General features: G+C 35.8%; 1 protein-coding gene across 1 annotated transcript; it reads right to left on the minus strand.

The window, feature by feature from the left end:
* Positions 1-11,905: 11,905 nt before the first annotated feature.
* Positions 11,906-12,832, minus strand: LOC132668411 (olfactory receptor 4K15-like). The gene has a single exon (XM_060617385.2). It carries the CDS (start codon positions 12,830-12,832, stop codon positions 11,906-11,908), a length of 927 nt encoding a protein of 308 aa, XP_060473368.1.
* Positions 12,833-16,054: the final 3,222 nt, after the last annotated feature.

Raw genomic sequence — 16,054 nt, forward strand, 5'->3', positions numbered from 1 at the left:
GTTTTGTTTGTGAGGACAATTAAGATCTACTGTCAGCAAATTCCAAGTGTATGATGTGGTATTATTAGCTAAAGTCACCATGCTGTACATTAGATTCATTCTGAATATTCATTCTTATTCATTCTGAATATCTGAAACTTTGTATCCTTTCATCAATATAGCTGCTCATTTAGATGGATGACTATATCAGCCTAAAGTATACCACTTTGGCATATTGATTATTTTGAGTTAATGTTATTTGAGAAATAGCCAGTGCAAGAAGAACACTCTGACCTTCCTTTCTTCCCCTGAAAGGAGATAAATTTCCCATGTGAAATCTCCGATACACCAAGAGGGTAGAAGTTATCCTTATCACCAGACATAGGGAGTTTAGGGCTAAGAAGGCTCCTATAGACAAACATTATTACTTCTTCACTAATTTAATACCTCAAGCCCAAAGCCCTTTGTCATGTCAATTCCTCATATATTTATTGTTTGTTTGTCTAAAAGGTATAAAAGCTTCCTGCTTTGGTCACTTCTTTGAGTCTTATACTTTTTATGGGTCTCTCATACATAAAAGTTAAATTTGCTTTTCTCCTGTTAAGCTGTCGTACATCAATTTAATTATCAGCCAAAGAACCTAGAAGGGAAAACTAAAAACTTTCCACTCCTACAATGTAATTACATTCCATACAGGAAAACCCTCAAGTACAGAATCATTTCCTATACTCACTAGAATATTCAGAGCAACACATTTGGTCCACATTTCAGATAGACATTTTTGTGGGGTATGGATTTAGAGCAAAAATTTAAGATGATTCATAAAAATTTAATGAATGAATTAGTAATAATTAGTATTTATAATATATGAGAGCAATAGTTGAGAAGATTCTGAAATATACTGTAAATTATGTTATTTCCTTATCCTGTATGTGACTCTGTTTCCCCATTTCTAAAATAAAGTGTTGTTGAGCAAGAACAATCCATAATCAATCCATATGGGTTTGTTATGTAAAATGAACTCTACCTAATGAAAATGTTTATGGATGTATTATTTATAAATTAACAAATGAGGTAGATTTTTTTTAGTGATGAATAAAAATTTTTAATCTGAAAAGGAATGGAAAAGAAAGCTTGGATTTGTTGAAAACCTGTTGGTAGCATCTGTTGAGTTAGAGGTTTGTGTTTATATCAAGTGATCTGTACACCAGACCTGAGGGAAAGGTTTTATTATTATGGAGCTATAGAGGAGAAAAACAAGGATTTAGTAATCTCCACACAATTTATGCAGACTAATTGTATTTTCCCATATTACATGATAAACACACTTAATCCCATTTTGCAGTAAGAAATCAGAGTAATAGAGATGATAAGTAACTTGTCTAGAGTTATACCTGGAAAGTCAAGAACTAGCACTTGAACCCAGATCTTTGACTTCAGGGCTAACTCTGACTCTGCATTATACAGTTTTAAATCTGAATGATATGAAACCCATACTGTGTAACCCATAACTGTGTAACTCTGTTACAATTGAAGAGCTCCTCAATAAATGCTCTTGATTCTTATCTTTCCACCTACTATGAAATATTAGTTCTTCACTTAAGCCAAATTTCTCCACCTGGGCACCGTTGACATTTGGGTTTGAATAATTGTTATGAAGATGTCCTGTACACTGTAAGATGTTTAGTAGCATCCTTGGTCTTACCCACTAGATGCCAGTAGCACGTACTTCACTGTTGTGATGATCAAAATATATCTAGACATTGCCAAATATCAGGGAGGGCAGGAGTCACCTTGAGTTCAGAATCACTGAGTTAAGCCATTTTTATCTTGCCCTTGTGGTCTCTCCCACTGTCATTTTATCTTTACATCTACTGACAAAGGGTTCAGTGTGAACCATCAGAGAAATAAGCCCCCTCCCCAAAAACAAGGAAAAAAATTTCCTAATTCTTCTACCTTCTTTTATTTCTTTTCTACCTATTCAGACCTTACTACACTCAATTATGCCTTTTGCTACCACAATAAGGAAAATTTTATTTATCAAATATTTTTAAAGACCTGGTTATGATAACTAATTTTGTTATACGTTTAAGTGAGACAACCCCTGGAATTCCTCTTGGAATTTTTTACTATCTATTTTAATAGTCTTAATTTATTATTTAACTATTTAATTTATATTTTTATTCCTTCATCCACGCACTGCCCCTTACAAATAGATTTCCACTGAGGACCTGGCTTAGATTTCCAGATTTGTTCCTTCCCCTTCTATACATCTTATTCGCTTTTTCTCTTACTTTATGTTCATATCAGTCTCTCTTCATTTTGTTCCCTCTCCTCCTTGAGCATTCCATTTGCCCCTGTGTGATGACCTTTAATTTTGCAGCACCATTTCTCACTACACACCAGTAATCCACACATATTCCTGACAGTTTGTTGGTTGTGGACATCACACAGCCATCTCAGACCACAGCTCAAAATTTTTCTACTCAGTTCAGCTCTTTTTCCCTTTAAACCTTTCTTCACTATGAAACTGCCACTGTTCTTCCAAGTTATAAACTTACTTTTTCCTGGACCTCCCTCTCCCACTTGTAACATCTCATCACTCCTTGAAGTGAAAAAAGATAGTAAAATTTAAAGTCCTTAGCATGACAGACAACCATATATTATGGTGTATATATATATCACTTGCTATTCTCTAGCCAAAACCAGACTATTCAACATTTGTCAAGCTGATAAACACTTGATATTCATTTTCTTTTTTAAAAATGTTTATTTCTGAGAGAGAGAGAGAGAGAGAGCGAGTGAGCAGGGGAGGTGCAAAGAGAGAGAGGGAGACACAGAATCCGAAGTAGGCTCCAGGCTCTGAGCTGTCAGCATAGAGCCCAACATAGGACTCGTGGACCACAAGATCATGACCTAAGCCGAAGCCAAACACTCAACCGACTAAGCCACCCAGGTGCCCCTATATTCGTTTTCTGATGACCTTCACAGATAATCTATTCTAGTGCAAATGCCACCTCCTCTAAAAGCCTTCCTAGAGGCTTAAAAGTTGAAATTTCTTTCTTAATGTTGCTATAGCACTTTGCTTGTATGTAGATTATGTACTCTCTCAAAGATCTTTTGTGTAGATATTCTTTCTCTGCCGTGTTCAGTGATTCTTGTATTCTTATGCTTTTTATGTACCATTCACAGGACTTGTTATATAAATGTGCATGGAATATTTTCCATGTATGTGTTTTAGTGTTAACTGAAATATATTTCACTTCACATCGGTCATTTATTCAACTTTTCTGCCTTATAATCTGTGCAAAAAAGACCTTCCCAGTGAATGACTTTCAACTCTGCAAACCATAAACCACCTATATAAAATTCATTTCTACATGGAACAAGAATATTCCATCTCATTAGTAATACAAACTCACACTTAAATCATTAACACCTTAATGACTGGGGCAACTGGATGGCTCAGTTAGTTAAGCATTCAACTTCAGTTTAGGTCATTATCTCATGGTTTGTGAGTTTGAGCCCTACATCGGGTTCTGCACTGACAGTGCAGAGCCTGCCTGGGATTCTCTCTCGCTCCCTCTCTCTCTGCCCCTCCCCCACTCGCTCTCTCTCAAAATGAATAAACTTAAAAAAAAACAGTGCCAATAATCAAACCAGCAATTACAAAGGGGATAAAATAATTCTTTTGAATCATAGCATAGAATATTATTTGTTGTATTAAAAGTAAACCATATTTTGTTTACCAACTGTTTAAAAAGTGACAGAAATGAGATACTTAGAAGAAATTTCCACTATAATTCTATAAAGTTAAATAAATGCTGTCTGATTTACTCTAAACACACAGTAAATAAAATAAATCATTAATGCTATATATAAGCCTGATATATATAAATACCTGAGTTTGGTATTTAACACCCACTATTTTTAAAAATAGCTTTATTCCATAAGCACATGTCCACCGAGAAATATATAGCCTTGATTTGCATTTTATTTAATTTCTTTAGGTGATAGGTAAGAGTGTAATAATGGATTTTTTTAAGTACAGAGTTTGTCATAATCTCCCAGGGTACTTTACCTTTGTACATAATTTCTAACAAATTTTCCTAATCATGCTAAGACAACATGAACATCCTCCTCTTGATTCACTTTCTTTGACTTCTAATACACTTTTCTCCCATTTATAGATCTTCTCTGAAGCACAGTGTAATAATTGAATTTGTAATTAGACATAATCTATTTCTAATATATGTCTTTTTCAGGTACAACCTACCTGATATAATGCATATCAGAGATGTAACTTGAATTTTTCAATTTTTCTGTTGTGGGATTAATCTCTTTCTAGTAGCAATATTTATAGATGTTTTTTTTGTCAAATTGGAGTAGTCCCGTGGTTTTATCTAATTGACTAATTGAAGCTTTGGAGAATTAGTATTAAATAGCCAAGTTCCATCTTCCAATGGGGATTATTATTAATACCTTTCACTACATATGCCCAATGGAAAAAAGTAACATCTCATATTATTGACAATTACAATGATGACCATAGGAGCAAAAGACAGGGTCATTCAACTCTTGGACAGTATGTAGAGTAAATATCTTCTGTGAATTCTACACAGTTCAACCAGATACTCTAGGGAAGATGTGTGGAAAAGTACATTTCTTGCCTAAATGGAAATGCTTTGGCTTTAATGGAAGGGTATGCTGTATCCTTGCTTCTAGAGCACGTGGTGGATATGGAGGAAAGGATAAGTAATTAGAACTTACAGGACATGGATTCTTGTTCTCAGTTCTGTCAAAAACTAAGAATAAGTATTTGGACAAATGACTTAACTTTGTGAGTCTCTGTTTATCCTTACTTGTATAAGATGATTTTAAATATTTCAAGTACACTGAAAATAAAGACAACTATCAATATCTTTGTTTAAAATGTTCATCTTTGTGACATTTTAATGTTTACCATATTTCCTTTATTTTTATTAGGACTAAAATATTGTGAAAGGTATTAGAATATGCCACCCCAATCCTCAATATATATATTATAAATATAACAACATAACTATACATATATGTGTATGTATATATATATATACACATACATACACATACATACACACACACACACCACCCCAAAATATACCACTTTGGCATCTAAATCATTTTGAGCTGAAGGTAACTGAGAAGCAGATACAAGAAAAGCTCCCTACTCCCCCGGCTGTTTGCCTAAAAGTAGGACATAAATTTGTAAAGGTGTCCCCCCATCTGCTCTCTACCAGGAAGGATAGAAGTTAATTACCACAGACAACTCTAGATCCTTTTCAGCCCAGAGAGGGCACCAAAGGAATCTATATAACAAACTCACTAAAAGGCTGATGACTTTTATGTTTTATTTGTTTCTCCATATATTTGCCTTCCCACAGTTGGCTCCCGTGGAAATTCAGACACCTTTTCTTTTGTCTTGTCATTTCTCTAAAATTCATAGTTCTTTTAAAATGCTATATAAGACCAAGTTCTAACCAACTCTTTCTGTTACTCATTTCTGAGTGCTCTCATGTAGATGCATTGCACATGTTAATAAACTTCTGCGTGTTTTTCTCTTGTTTATCTGTCTTTTGTTTAATGCACAGGCCCTTAGCCAATAAGCCTAGGATGGGTAGAGGGAAAAATGGTTTTTTTCCCCTCCTACACTTGTTAGTTGGAGCATCTTATATAGCGGCACAAATTAATTTTCCACAGTTAACCTGAGTTTGGTATTTAACATCCCCATGACTTATTTTTATAGTTTTACTCACAGGAACATATCCACAAAGAAATAGATAGCCTGGATTTGCATGTGTATTTAAATCTTTTGCAACTAGCTATTTTCCACTAAATAATTTATTTGAGACAGTTATCAATAGTCATACACATAGTTTTAGGTCATTTAATTTATTTTTTTAACGTTTATTTTTGAAAGAGAGAGAAAGCAAGAGCAGGGAAGGGATAAACAGAGAGGGAGACACAGAATCTGAAGCAGGCCCTAGGCTTTGATCTGTCAGCCCCGATGTGGAGCTTGAACCCATGAGCCATGAGATTATGACCTGAGCCAAAGTCGGATGCTTAACAGATTGAGCCACCCAGGCGCCCCTGTTTTAGTTCATTTTAATGCTGTAGTTTTCTCATTGTATGAATACACTACTAATCTGTCAAGTTTTTGTGAATAGACACCCAGCTTGTTTCAGTGCTTGCTATTATAAACAATATTAAAATGAACATTTTTGTGAGTAAATATGTGCTAGAGGTTCTCCAGAATGTATTCTTAGCAGAATAATTGCTAAATTATAAAGGGCATGTATCTTTAGCAGTACTACATGTTTCCAGTTATCCTACAAAATGGCTTAACACATTTGAACTTAGTTTTATTTATCAATTTATTGCTTCTCAGCTCTGAATTCACCCTTCATTAGATGCCCTGTAATAAACAGAATGCCTTTAAATACTTCTGCTTTACAGTGAGCATGATGTTAACCTTTCTCGGAGTAAGAACCCAGAGGCACATTGCAAGATGAAGAGACTCTGCTACCAGTTCAGGCATGGTCTAGGGTCAGTGGTGTGGATGTGTGGAAACACACTGGAGGCTGTCCCAGCCAGGGACCCAGAATGCAATACTTTTGTGACCTTGTGGCCCCATTCTGGTGATAACCTTTTCACAGCATTGTCCACACAAAAACCAAGTCTCCCCACTCTGAAAGGTTTTTACCCATGCCAGAACCTAGAGTTCTTGTGCACACACACCCCACCAGTTTCTGACTACCTGTTTCCTCACCAGCACAATGAGTAGCCTAACACTTGCCCAGCCATCAAGACTAGCTCTTACCTGGCCAAACCAGTGAACTTCTGTACTAAGCTGTGAGAGGAACCACACTTTCCCCAATGAGTTTGTGCCCTTTCAAGATTGTCCTTCTTTGGGCACACATAAAATATATTGACACATATATTGATTTTTGGGCACATGGGTGACTCGGTTGGTTGAGTGTCCAACTTCAGCTCAGGTCATCAGCTCAGGTCATGATCCTTGGGGTTCATCAGAGCCCCACATTGGGCTCTTTTCTTTCAGCTCAGAACCCACTTCAGATCCTCTGTCTCCCTCTCTGTCCCTCCCCTGTTCTCTCTCTCTCAGAAATAATAAACATTTAAAAAGTAAAATAAGTATATATTGATATTTACCAACTAAGCATATGTTCACAGGTATATTATTGTGGTTATTATTGGCTTTTCCTTGATTATTACTTCTAACTTGTTTCATAAATTTATTATACATTTAGTTTTCTTCTGTGAAATGCCTGTTTTTAACAGTTGTAAAAACTATTAATGGTCTTTCTCATTCACAGAACCCAGGTGGACTTGGTTCAATCAGAAGTATGCCCATTCACAGGAAATGAACTAGATAACATGTCTAAGGTAATTGTGCTATGTCTTTCTCCCACATGCTCCTTAGATCTAGCTGATCATGTTTCAGTTCTGTAGAATTAGCAAATTTTGCTGCCTGTTATTTTTATGGTGATTGTGATATTTTCCACTTTTTCTTATAATTCTTCCCTTTATGCATTTAGAAGCTATGTCATTAGGTTTATAAAAAGCTGGTAAATTAAGACTCACTTCCCTCTCCTCTTTCCTCTCTCTCTCTCTCTCTCTCTCTCTCTCTCTCTCCTATTTGTATTTATGTTCACTATCTTATGCTTTGTTTTTGCTATGTTCCTTTCCTTTTTCATTCATGCCTTCTATTAGGCAGATTGAGTTTGTTTCACATTAGTTTCCTTTACTAGTTTGAAAATCATATATTTTATTTTTACTTTAGTGGCTGCCCTCACAATTTTAACATGCACACATAATATAATAAGTCAAAATTAATCAATATCATTATCCCTTTCCCTTGAGGTAGGAAGAATTTTCTGTCTCATTGAGAGTAGAATGATCTGTTTAGTCTATTTTCTCTCTCTTGTTCAAAATGAAAAATTTCTATTGCACATTTCACTTCACTGATTTAATCCTTTGTGTCTCCCATTCTGCTGTAAGACCATCCGGGTGTTTGTTTTTATTTTTTTAATTTATATATGGTAATCATTAATCGATTACATTTGATTTACATTCACATTTTTATTTACATTTGATTCTTTTTTGTATCTTCTAATTGCGAAGACTTTCTATTCTGTTCTTTGCTGAGAGGTCCAATTTTTTATCATTTATTTTAAATGCATTCATAATTGGTCATTGAAGCATTTTTAGGATGGCTTCTATAAAATCTGTCAGATAATTCAAACACCTCTATCACCTTGATGTTGACATATACTGATTTTCTTTTTTTGTTCCAGTTGAGATTTTTCTGCTTTGTATGATTGATTTCGAATTGAAATCTCAACATTATGTGCAGTATATTTAAGACTCTGAACCTTGTTTAGACTTTATGTTTTAGTTGGCTTATTTTTACACTTTTCTGACAGGCAAAGACAGAAGGAACACCACTTTGTTACTGCCAGGTGGGAATAGAAATTCAGTTTCCCAACTCTGCTTCAGTAGGCACCAGAGGGGAGGTGAGGACACTTTTTGTTACTACTGGGAGGTAAGAAGAGTTCTGACGCCTCACTAGGCCTCCATTGATTTCCCTGGCTGGGAGGGTTAGGATTACTTTGTCACTGCTACTTACTTATACCATAGGAGGAGGTGCTGAGTCCAGTCTGACAAAGATGAAAGTTCAGGCTCCATCTTTGGCCTTTTCTGACACCACCTCTGTGTGTGGGAGTGCTGGGGTAGCTTGTTACATCTTGGCCAGCAGTAGGAACCTACGCTACTCATTTGGCCTTTGCTGGTATAGGTGAGGTGGGACCAAAGATTTTTTTAGAGTGTTTTGCTGAAGTAGAGAAGTTGTATAAAGTTTTCTGTCTTGCTAGGCTGACCCTTTCCTGGTTGTTTGGCTAGAATGAACAGGCTTTCGTTGGGGCTTTTTTCGGGCTGTTTTCATTAGCGTTCCTGAGTTGTTGTCATGTCATATAACATCTTGGGTCCATATCCAGTCTACCTTCTTCTCTCCAAATTTCAGAGTGTTATAATGTTTGTTTTATATATAAAACAATTTATATCAACAAGTGATTATGATTGTATTTAGGAGGAGGGATATGGAAATTATGTCTACTCCTCTTCCCCAGAACAGAAGTCACCTGCTTTTCTTTTATGATAGTAACAATTTCTTCTTTTATATTGGCTTTGTATGTTTAGACATTTTGAACATATTTGTTTCATAACATGTATCCTATCGATTTATTACTGATCTGAGAAGAGAGCAGGAAGTTAGTCTGCTGTTTGTTCCCCCTGACTGGCTGTTCATTGTGGATAGGCTCCTCGTGTGTTTTTGAATTTGACTGTAAACTCAGGTTCAGCCAAAATTCATGTATCTCAATCTTTGGGCCAGTTTTTGTGATGCAACCACTCAGAGAAGTTTTGGTCTTTGTGCTTTCAAATGACCCCCAAAATTCAGTGACCCATTGGGTTCCCAATAGCTAATGTTGATTTTTCAGGTTAAAGCTCTTCTGACTGTGCAGAGACTATAAATTCAAACTCAAAATTTATATGTGGGCAATCCCATGATTATAATTTCTAAGACAAAGCAGTTTTTCTATCTGTAGGCTAGGCCACTAGTTTTTCCTTGTGCTCCATAGCACCCTCCTCTGTATACCTTCCCTAAGAGTCCCAGATTGAAAAGATCCAATCCTACATCACACTCTTGGACAGACAAAATTTCCCCCCTAATGACCAAGCACTCTCCATCATTTTTATGACCTGCAGTCACTTTCCATCAATTTTCCTCTCTCAGAGCTCCCACTATTTCAGATGCCATGAGGTCATTTATTTATTTTAAAGAATGCATCTAGAATTCGTAAGTATTTTTGCAAGAGTTTCAGAATGACCTAAATTTCAATATTGTCAGAAGCAGAGGTATAATATTATTTTTCTTATCTACAGAAATTTTGTGAGAATCAAAAGAGATGACATATTAACATAATTTATAAATTATATTGTTATCATTAAGTATGTTTGGCTTTATCATTATCATCATCACCCCATCATATGACTCTGTACTATATTGGTTTATTTTTTTAATTCTGTTTCCCAAAGGAATCACCAGAGCCTTGTGGAGTGGTAAAATTATGAAAGTGAAAAGTGAATCAAAAACTGTTTAAAACATAATTGGTATTAAATCCTATTCCAAACTACCATTTCTTCTACACACTCTGTTTCAGAAACAGCTTGCCTTTGGGGTATGGCTTTCCTTTCAAATACTACAAATCAGAAATGGATGTTATTTGTATCATTTCTTCTACTTGCTGATTTTGAATGTGCTCAAGTCACTTAACTTGTACAACATGTGACTCTTAGTCTTCTAATTGATGAAAGAGGGGATAGACTGTAAGAATTAAATATTAAATTGAAGTGTGAATATGTAGTGTTCCTTTAAAAAGTTAAAATCATTCTGTGTTCTTAGAGCTTTGAAAAAATATATTCTGAATTACGTTTTACTGGTTGTTGTGGATTAGAGAGCATGAATGATATAGATAGGTAAGAGAATAAATATATAGAGCAAAAATATATATTTAGTACTGTTGGTGAAAAGTGTCTACTTATGTATGGAGTGATATACATTTTTGTAGGTAGTCATTGAACTTTGAATGTCAGTTCTAAACTTTAATATGTGGGTTCAGCTATCGGCTTTGCCCAGCAAAGGATTACTCAAGACTGCATGCAAGTCAGGAGAGGTGAGAGGGAGGCTAAGGGAAGTCTCTCTGAGCTACTCTCAAGCTCCCGTATTTATTGAGCAGACATTTAGGATAACATTGTGCAATACTCAGTGGGCTACATGCCAGTAAGAATGTATAGAAAGGTGCATAAAAACAAGTTAAGACAAGGTGAAATATTCCATGCAATAACGTGGTCTAAGGAATTTATGAGCATAGGCAGGACCTAGCCCCTAAGTATACATTAACTAGATAAGCGAAGTGAGTGCCCCTTGGATATACATTAACTAGATAAGTGAAGCATGGCATGCTGTTTTCAGCAAGTCAAGAAAGCAGTTTTCTGCTTTGCAATGCGTTCCGTATAACCTCCTAGCCCACAACATAGTTATTTGATTTCCCACATTAATATGCTGATATAAAGAAGCATTGTGGGCTCAAGTTCTAGTATTTGTAACATGGTTAATGTAAATGTATGGATCTTCCTAGGTTTCTCAGTTCAGATCACGAATCCTGAAACATAATCTATTTGCTCTTTGGTCCCTATGTTTGGGTAGTTTGTTGTGAGAGTTCATTGCAAAATATACAAGAAGAAAAATCTCAATCTACTTAGTTTCTTAATTCAGAGAGAAATCATTTGAATAGCAAAGAATGTAAGTGTGGGTATTTGTATAAATTTACAGAGGGAGAGAGACAGAGTTCAGGTATATAATCAGAAAACTTATTCTGTCACCTAAAGATGGTAAGAACAAGATAAAATTTATGGCAATTCCTCTTTCTAATTTGTAATACAAGATAAGATGATGACTGGAGAAAAACTGCAAATCAATCATTCTTCTGAAACTTTAAAATATGAGGTAAATATTTTAATATTTTGTAAATTTTCATATTAAGTTTATTGGATGAAGCATGAATTTTGACAGACATATCTTATAGGAAAAGACATAAATAAATTTAGTCCAAATTAAATAAGAATTATTTCATAAACAAAAAATAAGTCCAATTCTGTTAACATGGTTTGTTTACTGTTAGAAAATACCAGAAAGAAGAAAATGAGTACTCTGATATTTCAGACATAACAGTAGTTTACAGAGTAAGATACACTAACCTGGCTTTTATTATAGGCTATTTATTTATCATAAGGATTATCTGGGAGACTTTCAGAAATGCACATGTCGAGTCCTTAGTTTTTGCATTGCTGATATTACCTCCTTATTTCTTAAGGTGTAAATCATGGGGTTTAAAAGAGGGGTGAAAACAGTATAAAATATGGAGAGAACCTTATCCACTGGGAGATTGCTAAAAGGCCAGGCATAAATGAAGATGCAGGGACCAAAGAAGAGGGTCACCACAGTGATGTGGGCAGTCAGGGTGGCCCTCGCCTTGGCCATGCGTGCTGAGGAGCGCCGTCTCACACTAGCCAGGATGACTGTGTAGGAGATCAGCAAGAGCACAAAGGAGGTCATAGCCATTAGACCACTGTCTGAAAGCATCAGTACCTCAAAAGTAAAGGTATTGGTGCAGGCAAGTTTGATAACCAGGGGAAGGTCACAGAAAAAACTGTCCACTTTATTGGGGCCACAGAATGGAAGGTTTACTGTGAAGGCCAACTGACTTATTGAGTGCAGAACCCCAGTAAGCCAGGAGCCCACCACAAGGATTGTGCACTTGCGTGCACTCATGATGGTCGCATAGTACAGGGGTCGACATATGGCTACATATCTATCATAGGCCATGGCAACAAGGAGCATCATTTCACCACCAGCAAAAACATGCAGAAAAAATATTTGGGTCATGCATCCCTCAAAAGAGATGGTCTTGTGCTCCATAAGGAAGTCAATAATCATTTTGGGGGTGGCAAATGTGGATAGACACACATCAATGAAGGAGAGGTTACTGAGCAGAAAGTACATGGGTGTGTGTAGTGCAGGTTCAGAGATGACTGTGAGCACGATGAGGAGGTTCCCCAGCACAATGGATAAATAGAAAAGTGTAAAAAATGCAAAATAGAAAAGTTGTAGCTCTCGAGAACCTGAAAGACTATGCAATATAAATTCAGTCACTCCCGATTTATTTCCTTGGTCCATGATTTCAAACTTTTGAGATGGGATCAGAAACATTCCTGTAAAGTGAAATGGAAAAAAAACATCATAGTATTGTGGCAGTGAATGAGCAAAGTCAAGCCTGGTATCCCATTCCCCTCAGCATATAGATCCTTATAAGCACACAAATAAATGTTACATGCAGTCATTTTGTAATGACTCTGTAACCGTGGCTTTCATCTCTGAATCCCAGCATGATAATCATGTTTTAAAAACACAACTTTAGGTGCCTGCGGGGCTCAGTCAGTTGAGCATCTGGCTCTTGATTTCAGCTCAGGTCATGAACTCACAGTTTGTGATAGTGAACACCATGTCTGGCTCTGTACTGACAGCATGGAGCTTGCTTGGGATGCTGTCTCTCCCCCTCTTTCTCTCTCAAAAAAATAAACATTAAAAAAATTAAAACATAAGTTTACATATCACTTCCACAACTAATGGCATACTGATAATAGTGTCATCCCTTCCATAACTTCCATCTCATTTTAAATCACTCCGTATAAGTAATCAACTTTACTTATTTCTGGTTTCTTCCTCCTATTTGTATTTTTGAAAAAATAAATATGTGCTATGTTGGTGGGAATGCAAATTGGTGCAGCCGCTCTGGAAAGCAGTGTGGAGGTTCCTCAGAAAATTAAAAATAGACCTACCCTATGACCCAGCAATAGCACTGCTAGGAATTTACCCAAGGGATACAGGAGTACTGATGCATAGGGGCACCTGTACCCCAATGTTTATAGCGGCACTCTCAACAATAGCCAAATTATGGAAAGAGCCTAAATGTCCATCAACTGATGAATGGATAAAGAAATTGTGGTTTATATACACAATGGAATACTACGTGGCAATGAGAAAGAATGAAATATGGCCTTTTGTAGCAACATGGATGGAACTGGAGAGTGTGATGCTAAGTGAAATAAGCCATACAGAGAAAGACAGATACCATATGGTTTCACTCTTATGTGGATCCTGAGAAACTTAACAGAAACCCATGGGGGAGGGGAAGGAAAAAAAAAAAAAAGAGGTTAGAGTGGGAGAGAGCCAAAGCATAAGAGACTGTTAAAAACTGAGAACAAACTGAGGGTTGATGGGGGGTGGGAGGGAGGGGAGGGTGGGTGATGGGTATTGAGGAGGGCACCTTTTGGGATGAGCACTGGGTGTTGTATGGAAACCAATTTGACAATAAATTTCATATATTTAAAAAAAAAGGTTCTCTCTTAAACAACAACAAAAAAAGTATGTGCTAAATAAAAAATAAATAAATAAAATTCTTGATAAATAGGAAACTTAAGGTCTGAGTCACACTGATAGGTTTCGAATGGTATTTCCTATAATTCCTAGCAGTGTGACCTTGGGGAAGTTAATTAAACTTTCTGTGCTTCAGTTTTTCCTTCTGTAAGTTGGGAGAAATAATAGTATATGCCTCAAAGGACTATTGTCATTATTAAGAGCGTTAGAATAGATGAAATATTCAGGACAGCACGTGGCCCATAACATCAGTAGATGTTAGGTACTATGCCTTTGTTCCATCAATGATGAAAATATTTGCAGGAATAAATTAACATAGTACCTAAATTATTAAGTATGTATTCGTCCTACTTAAGACAATAGCTCCTTCATGCATTTTAATGGTGTCTATTTACATTTAAGCATGTTACTATTTGACTTAATATATTTTTATTTTTTTAATTAGTTCCTAATTTAGATTCTGTGTAAATGCATAATGGCTCTTTTCTACCCAGTGACCCTGAATTTCTGTGACTTTAACATGTGATCTTCAGTCAGCATTAAGTACAAAAAAATTCCCATGTTTACTGATATTATCAATCTATATCTTCTCTAACAATTTATGTAAAAAGGTGTTATGATTCTCAAAGAAATTCTATTTTATTCATTCTTTGATCTTTTTCTACAGTCCCTCACTCATAGATGATGTTCAATAATATTTGTTGATCCAAATATACAAAAACTAAAATTTTTGGTTTCATATCAGCCAAAAGAAAATTGCTTTTATTTTCTTCTACATGCTAATTATCCCTGTATAGTTTGTAGGAAACTAAAAAAAAAAAAAAAAATTCTCTTTTAGAGGCTCTGATTCTTTTCTTTGAAAAATAGCTCTATGTTGATAACTTAGGAAGTTTTATTTAAGTATTAAAATTAATTTACTAAAGATGACTCTGAAGAAACTAAACAGGATGCATATTGAAGAATAACTGAATGCCACAACATAAGAAAACTTACCTTTAGATAGGTAGCGGCCCTGAGTTTTTCACTGAACTCCTCTAACAGCAATAGTTATGACCATGTATATTACCTGTAAATTATATGTACATATCACCACAATAATATATACATTATAAACTATAATTGAAATTAAAGAATATTTCATAAATGTAGAGAACTCTAAATGTTGTTTTCTTATACTCAAGCAGCTTACTTGCTTGGGAATGTACACCCTAGTTTAGATTCTACTATTTAAGAAAGGTAGGTGGCTCTTTTTCTGGAGTGAAATTTCTCAAAAGCCTATCTTGTGAAATGTAGACCATTAACTCATTACACGTGGCACTCCATTTCTGGAAGAGAAGCCAGGAAGCCTTTGCAGGGCACAAAGAAGCTTTCTCACCTTAGGCAAAATAATCAAGATGATAGAGTCTGTCTTTAGTTTGTCTGTCTCTACTTAACCTTTGTCAACCCAGTGTTCTCTCTCCTTCTTACTACTCCATCTTTTTTTTTTTTTTTAATTTAAACTTTATCTTAAGGGGGGTGCCTGGGTGGCTCAGTCAGTTAAGTGACCGACTTCGGCTCAGGTCATGATCTCACGATCCAGAAGTTCCAGCCCCGCTTTGGGCTTTGTGCTGACAGCTTGGAGCCTGGAGCCTGCTTCGGATTCTGTGTCTCCCTCTCTCTCTGACCCTCCCCGTTCATGCTCTGTCTCTCTCTGTCTCAAAATAAATAAACATTAAAAAAAAATAAATACAAGGTCATCGTGTTCCTTTGTTCACACACCTAGTGAAACCTGCAGTAGATGAGATAAATGTCTAAACTTCTGTTTCTTTTTCTGGAATTAAGGAAAAGTACTATAGGGGTCTGAAACTCATTTGCAAAAATCACCTGTATGGACATCTCTTGTTACTGTCGTATATATATAAAAACTTTTAAAGACCTACTGTAAAGTATTAAAAGTGGTTATCTCTGGGTAAGAGAGTATAA

This window comes from Panthera onca, chromosome B3, assembly GCF_046562875.1.
Source record: "Panthera onca isolate mPanOnc1 chromosome B3, mPanOnc1 haplotype 2, whole genome shotgun sequence".
In the NCBI taxonomy this organism is placed as follows: Eukaryota; Metazoa; Chordata; class Mammalia; order Carnivora; family Felidae; genus Panthera; species Panthera onca.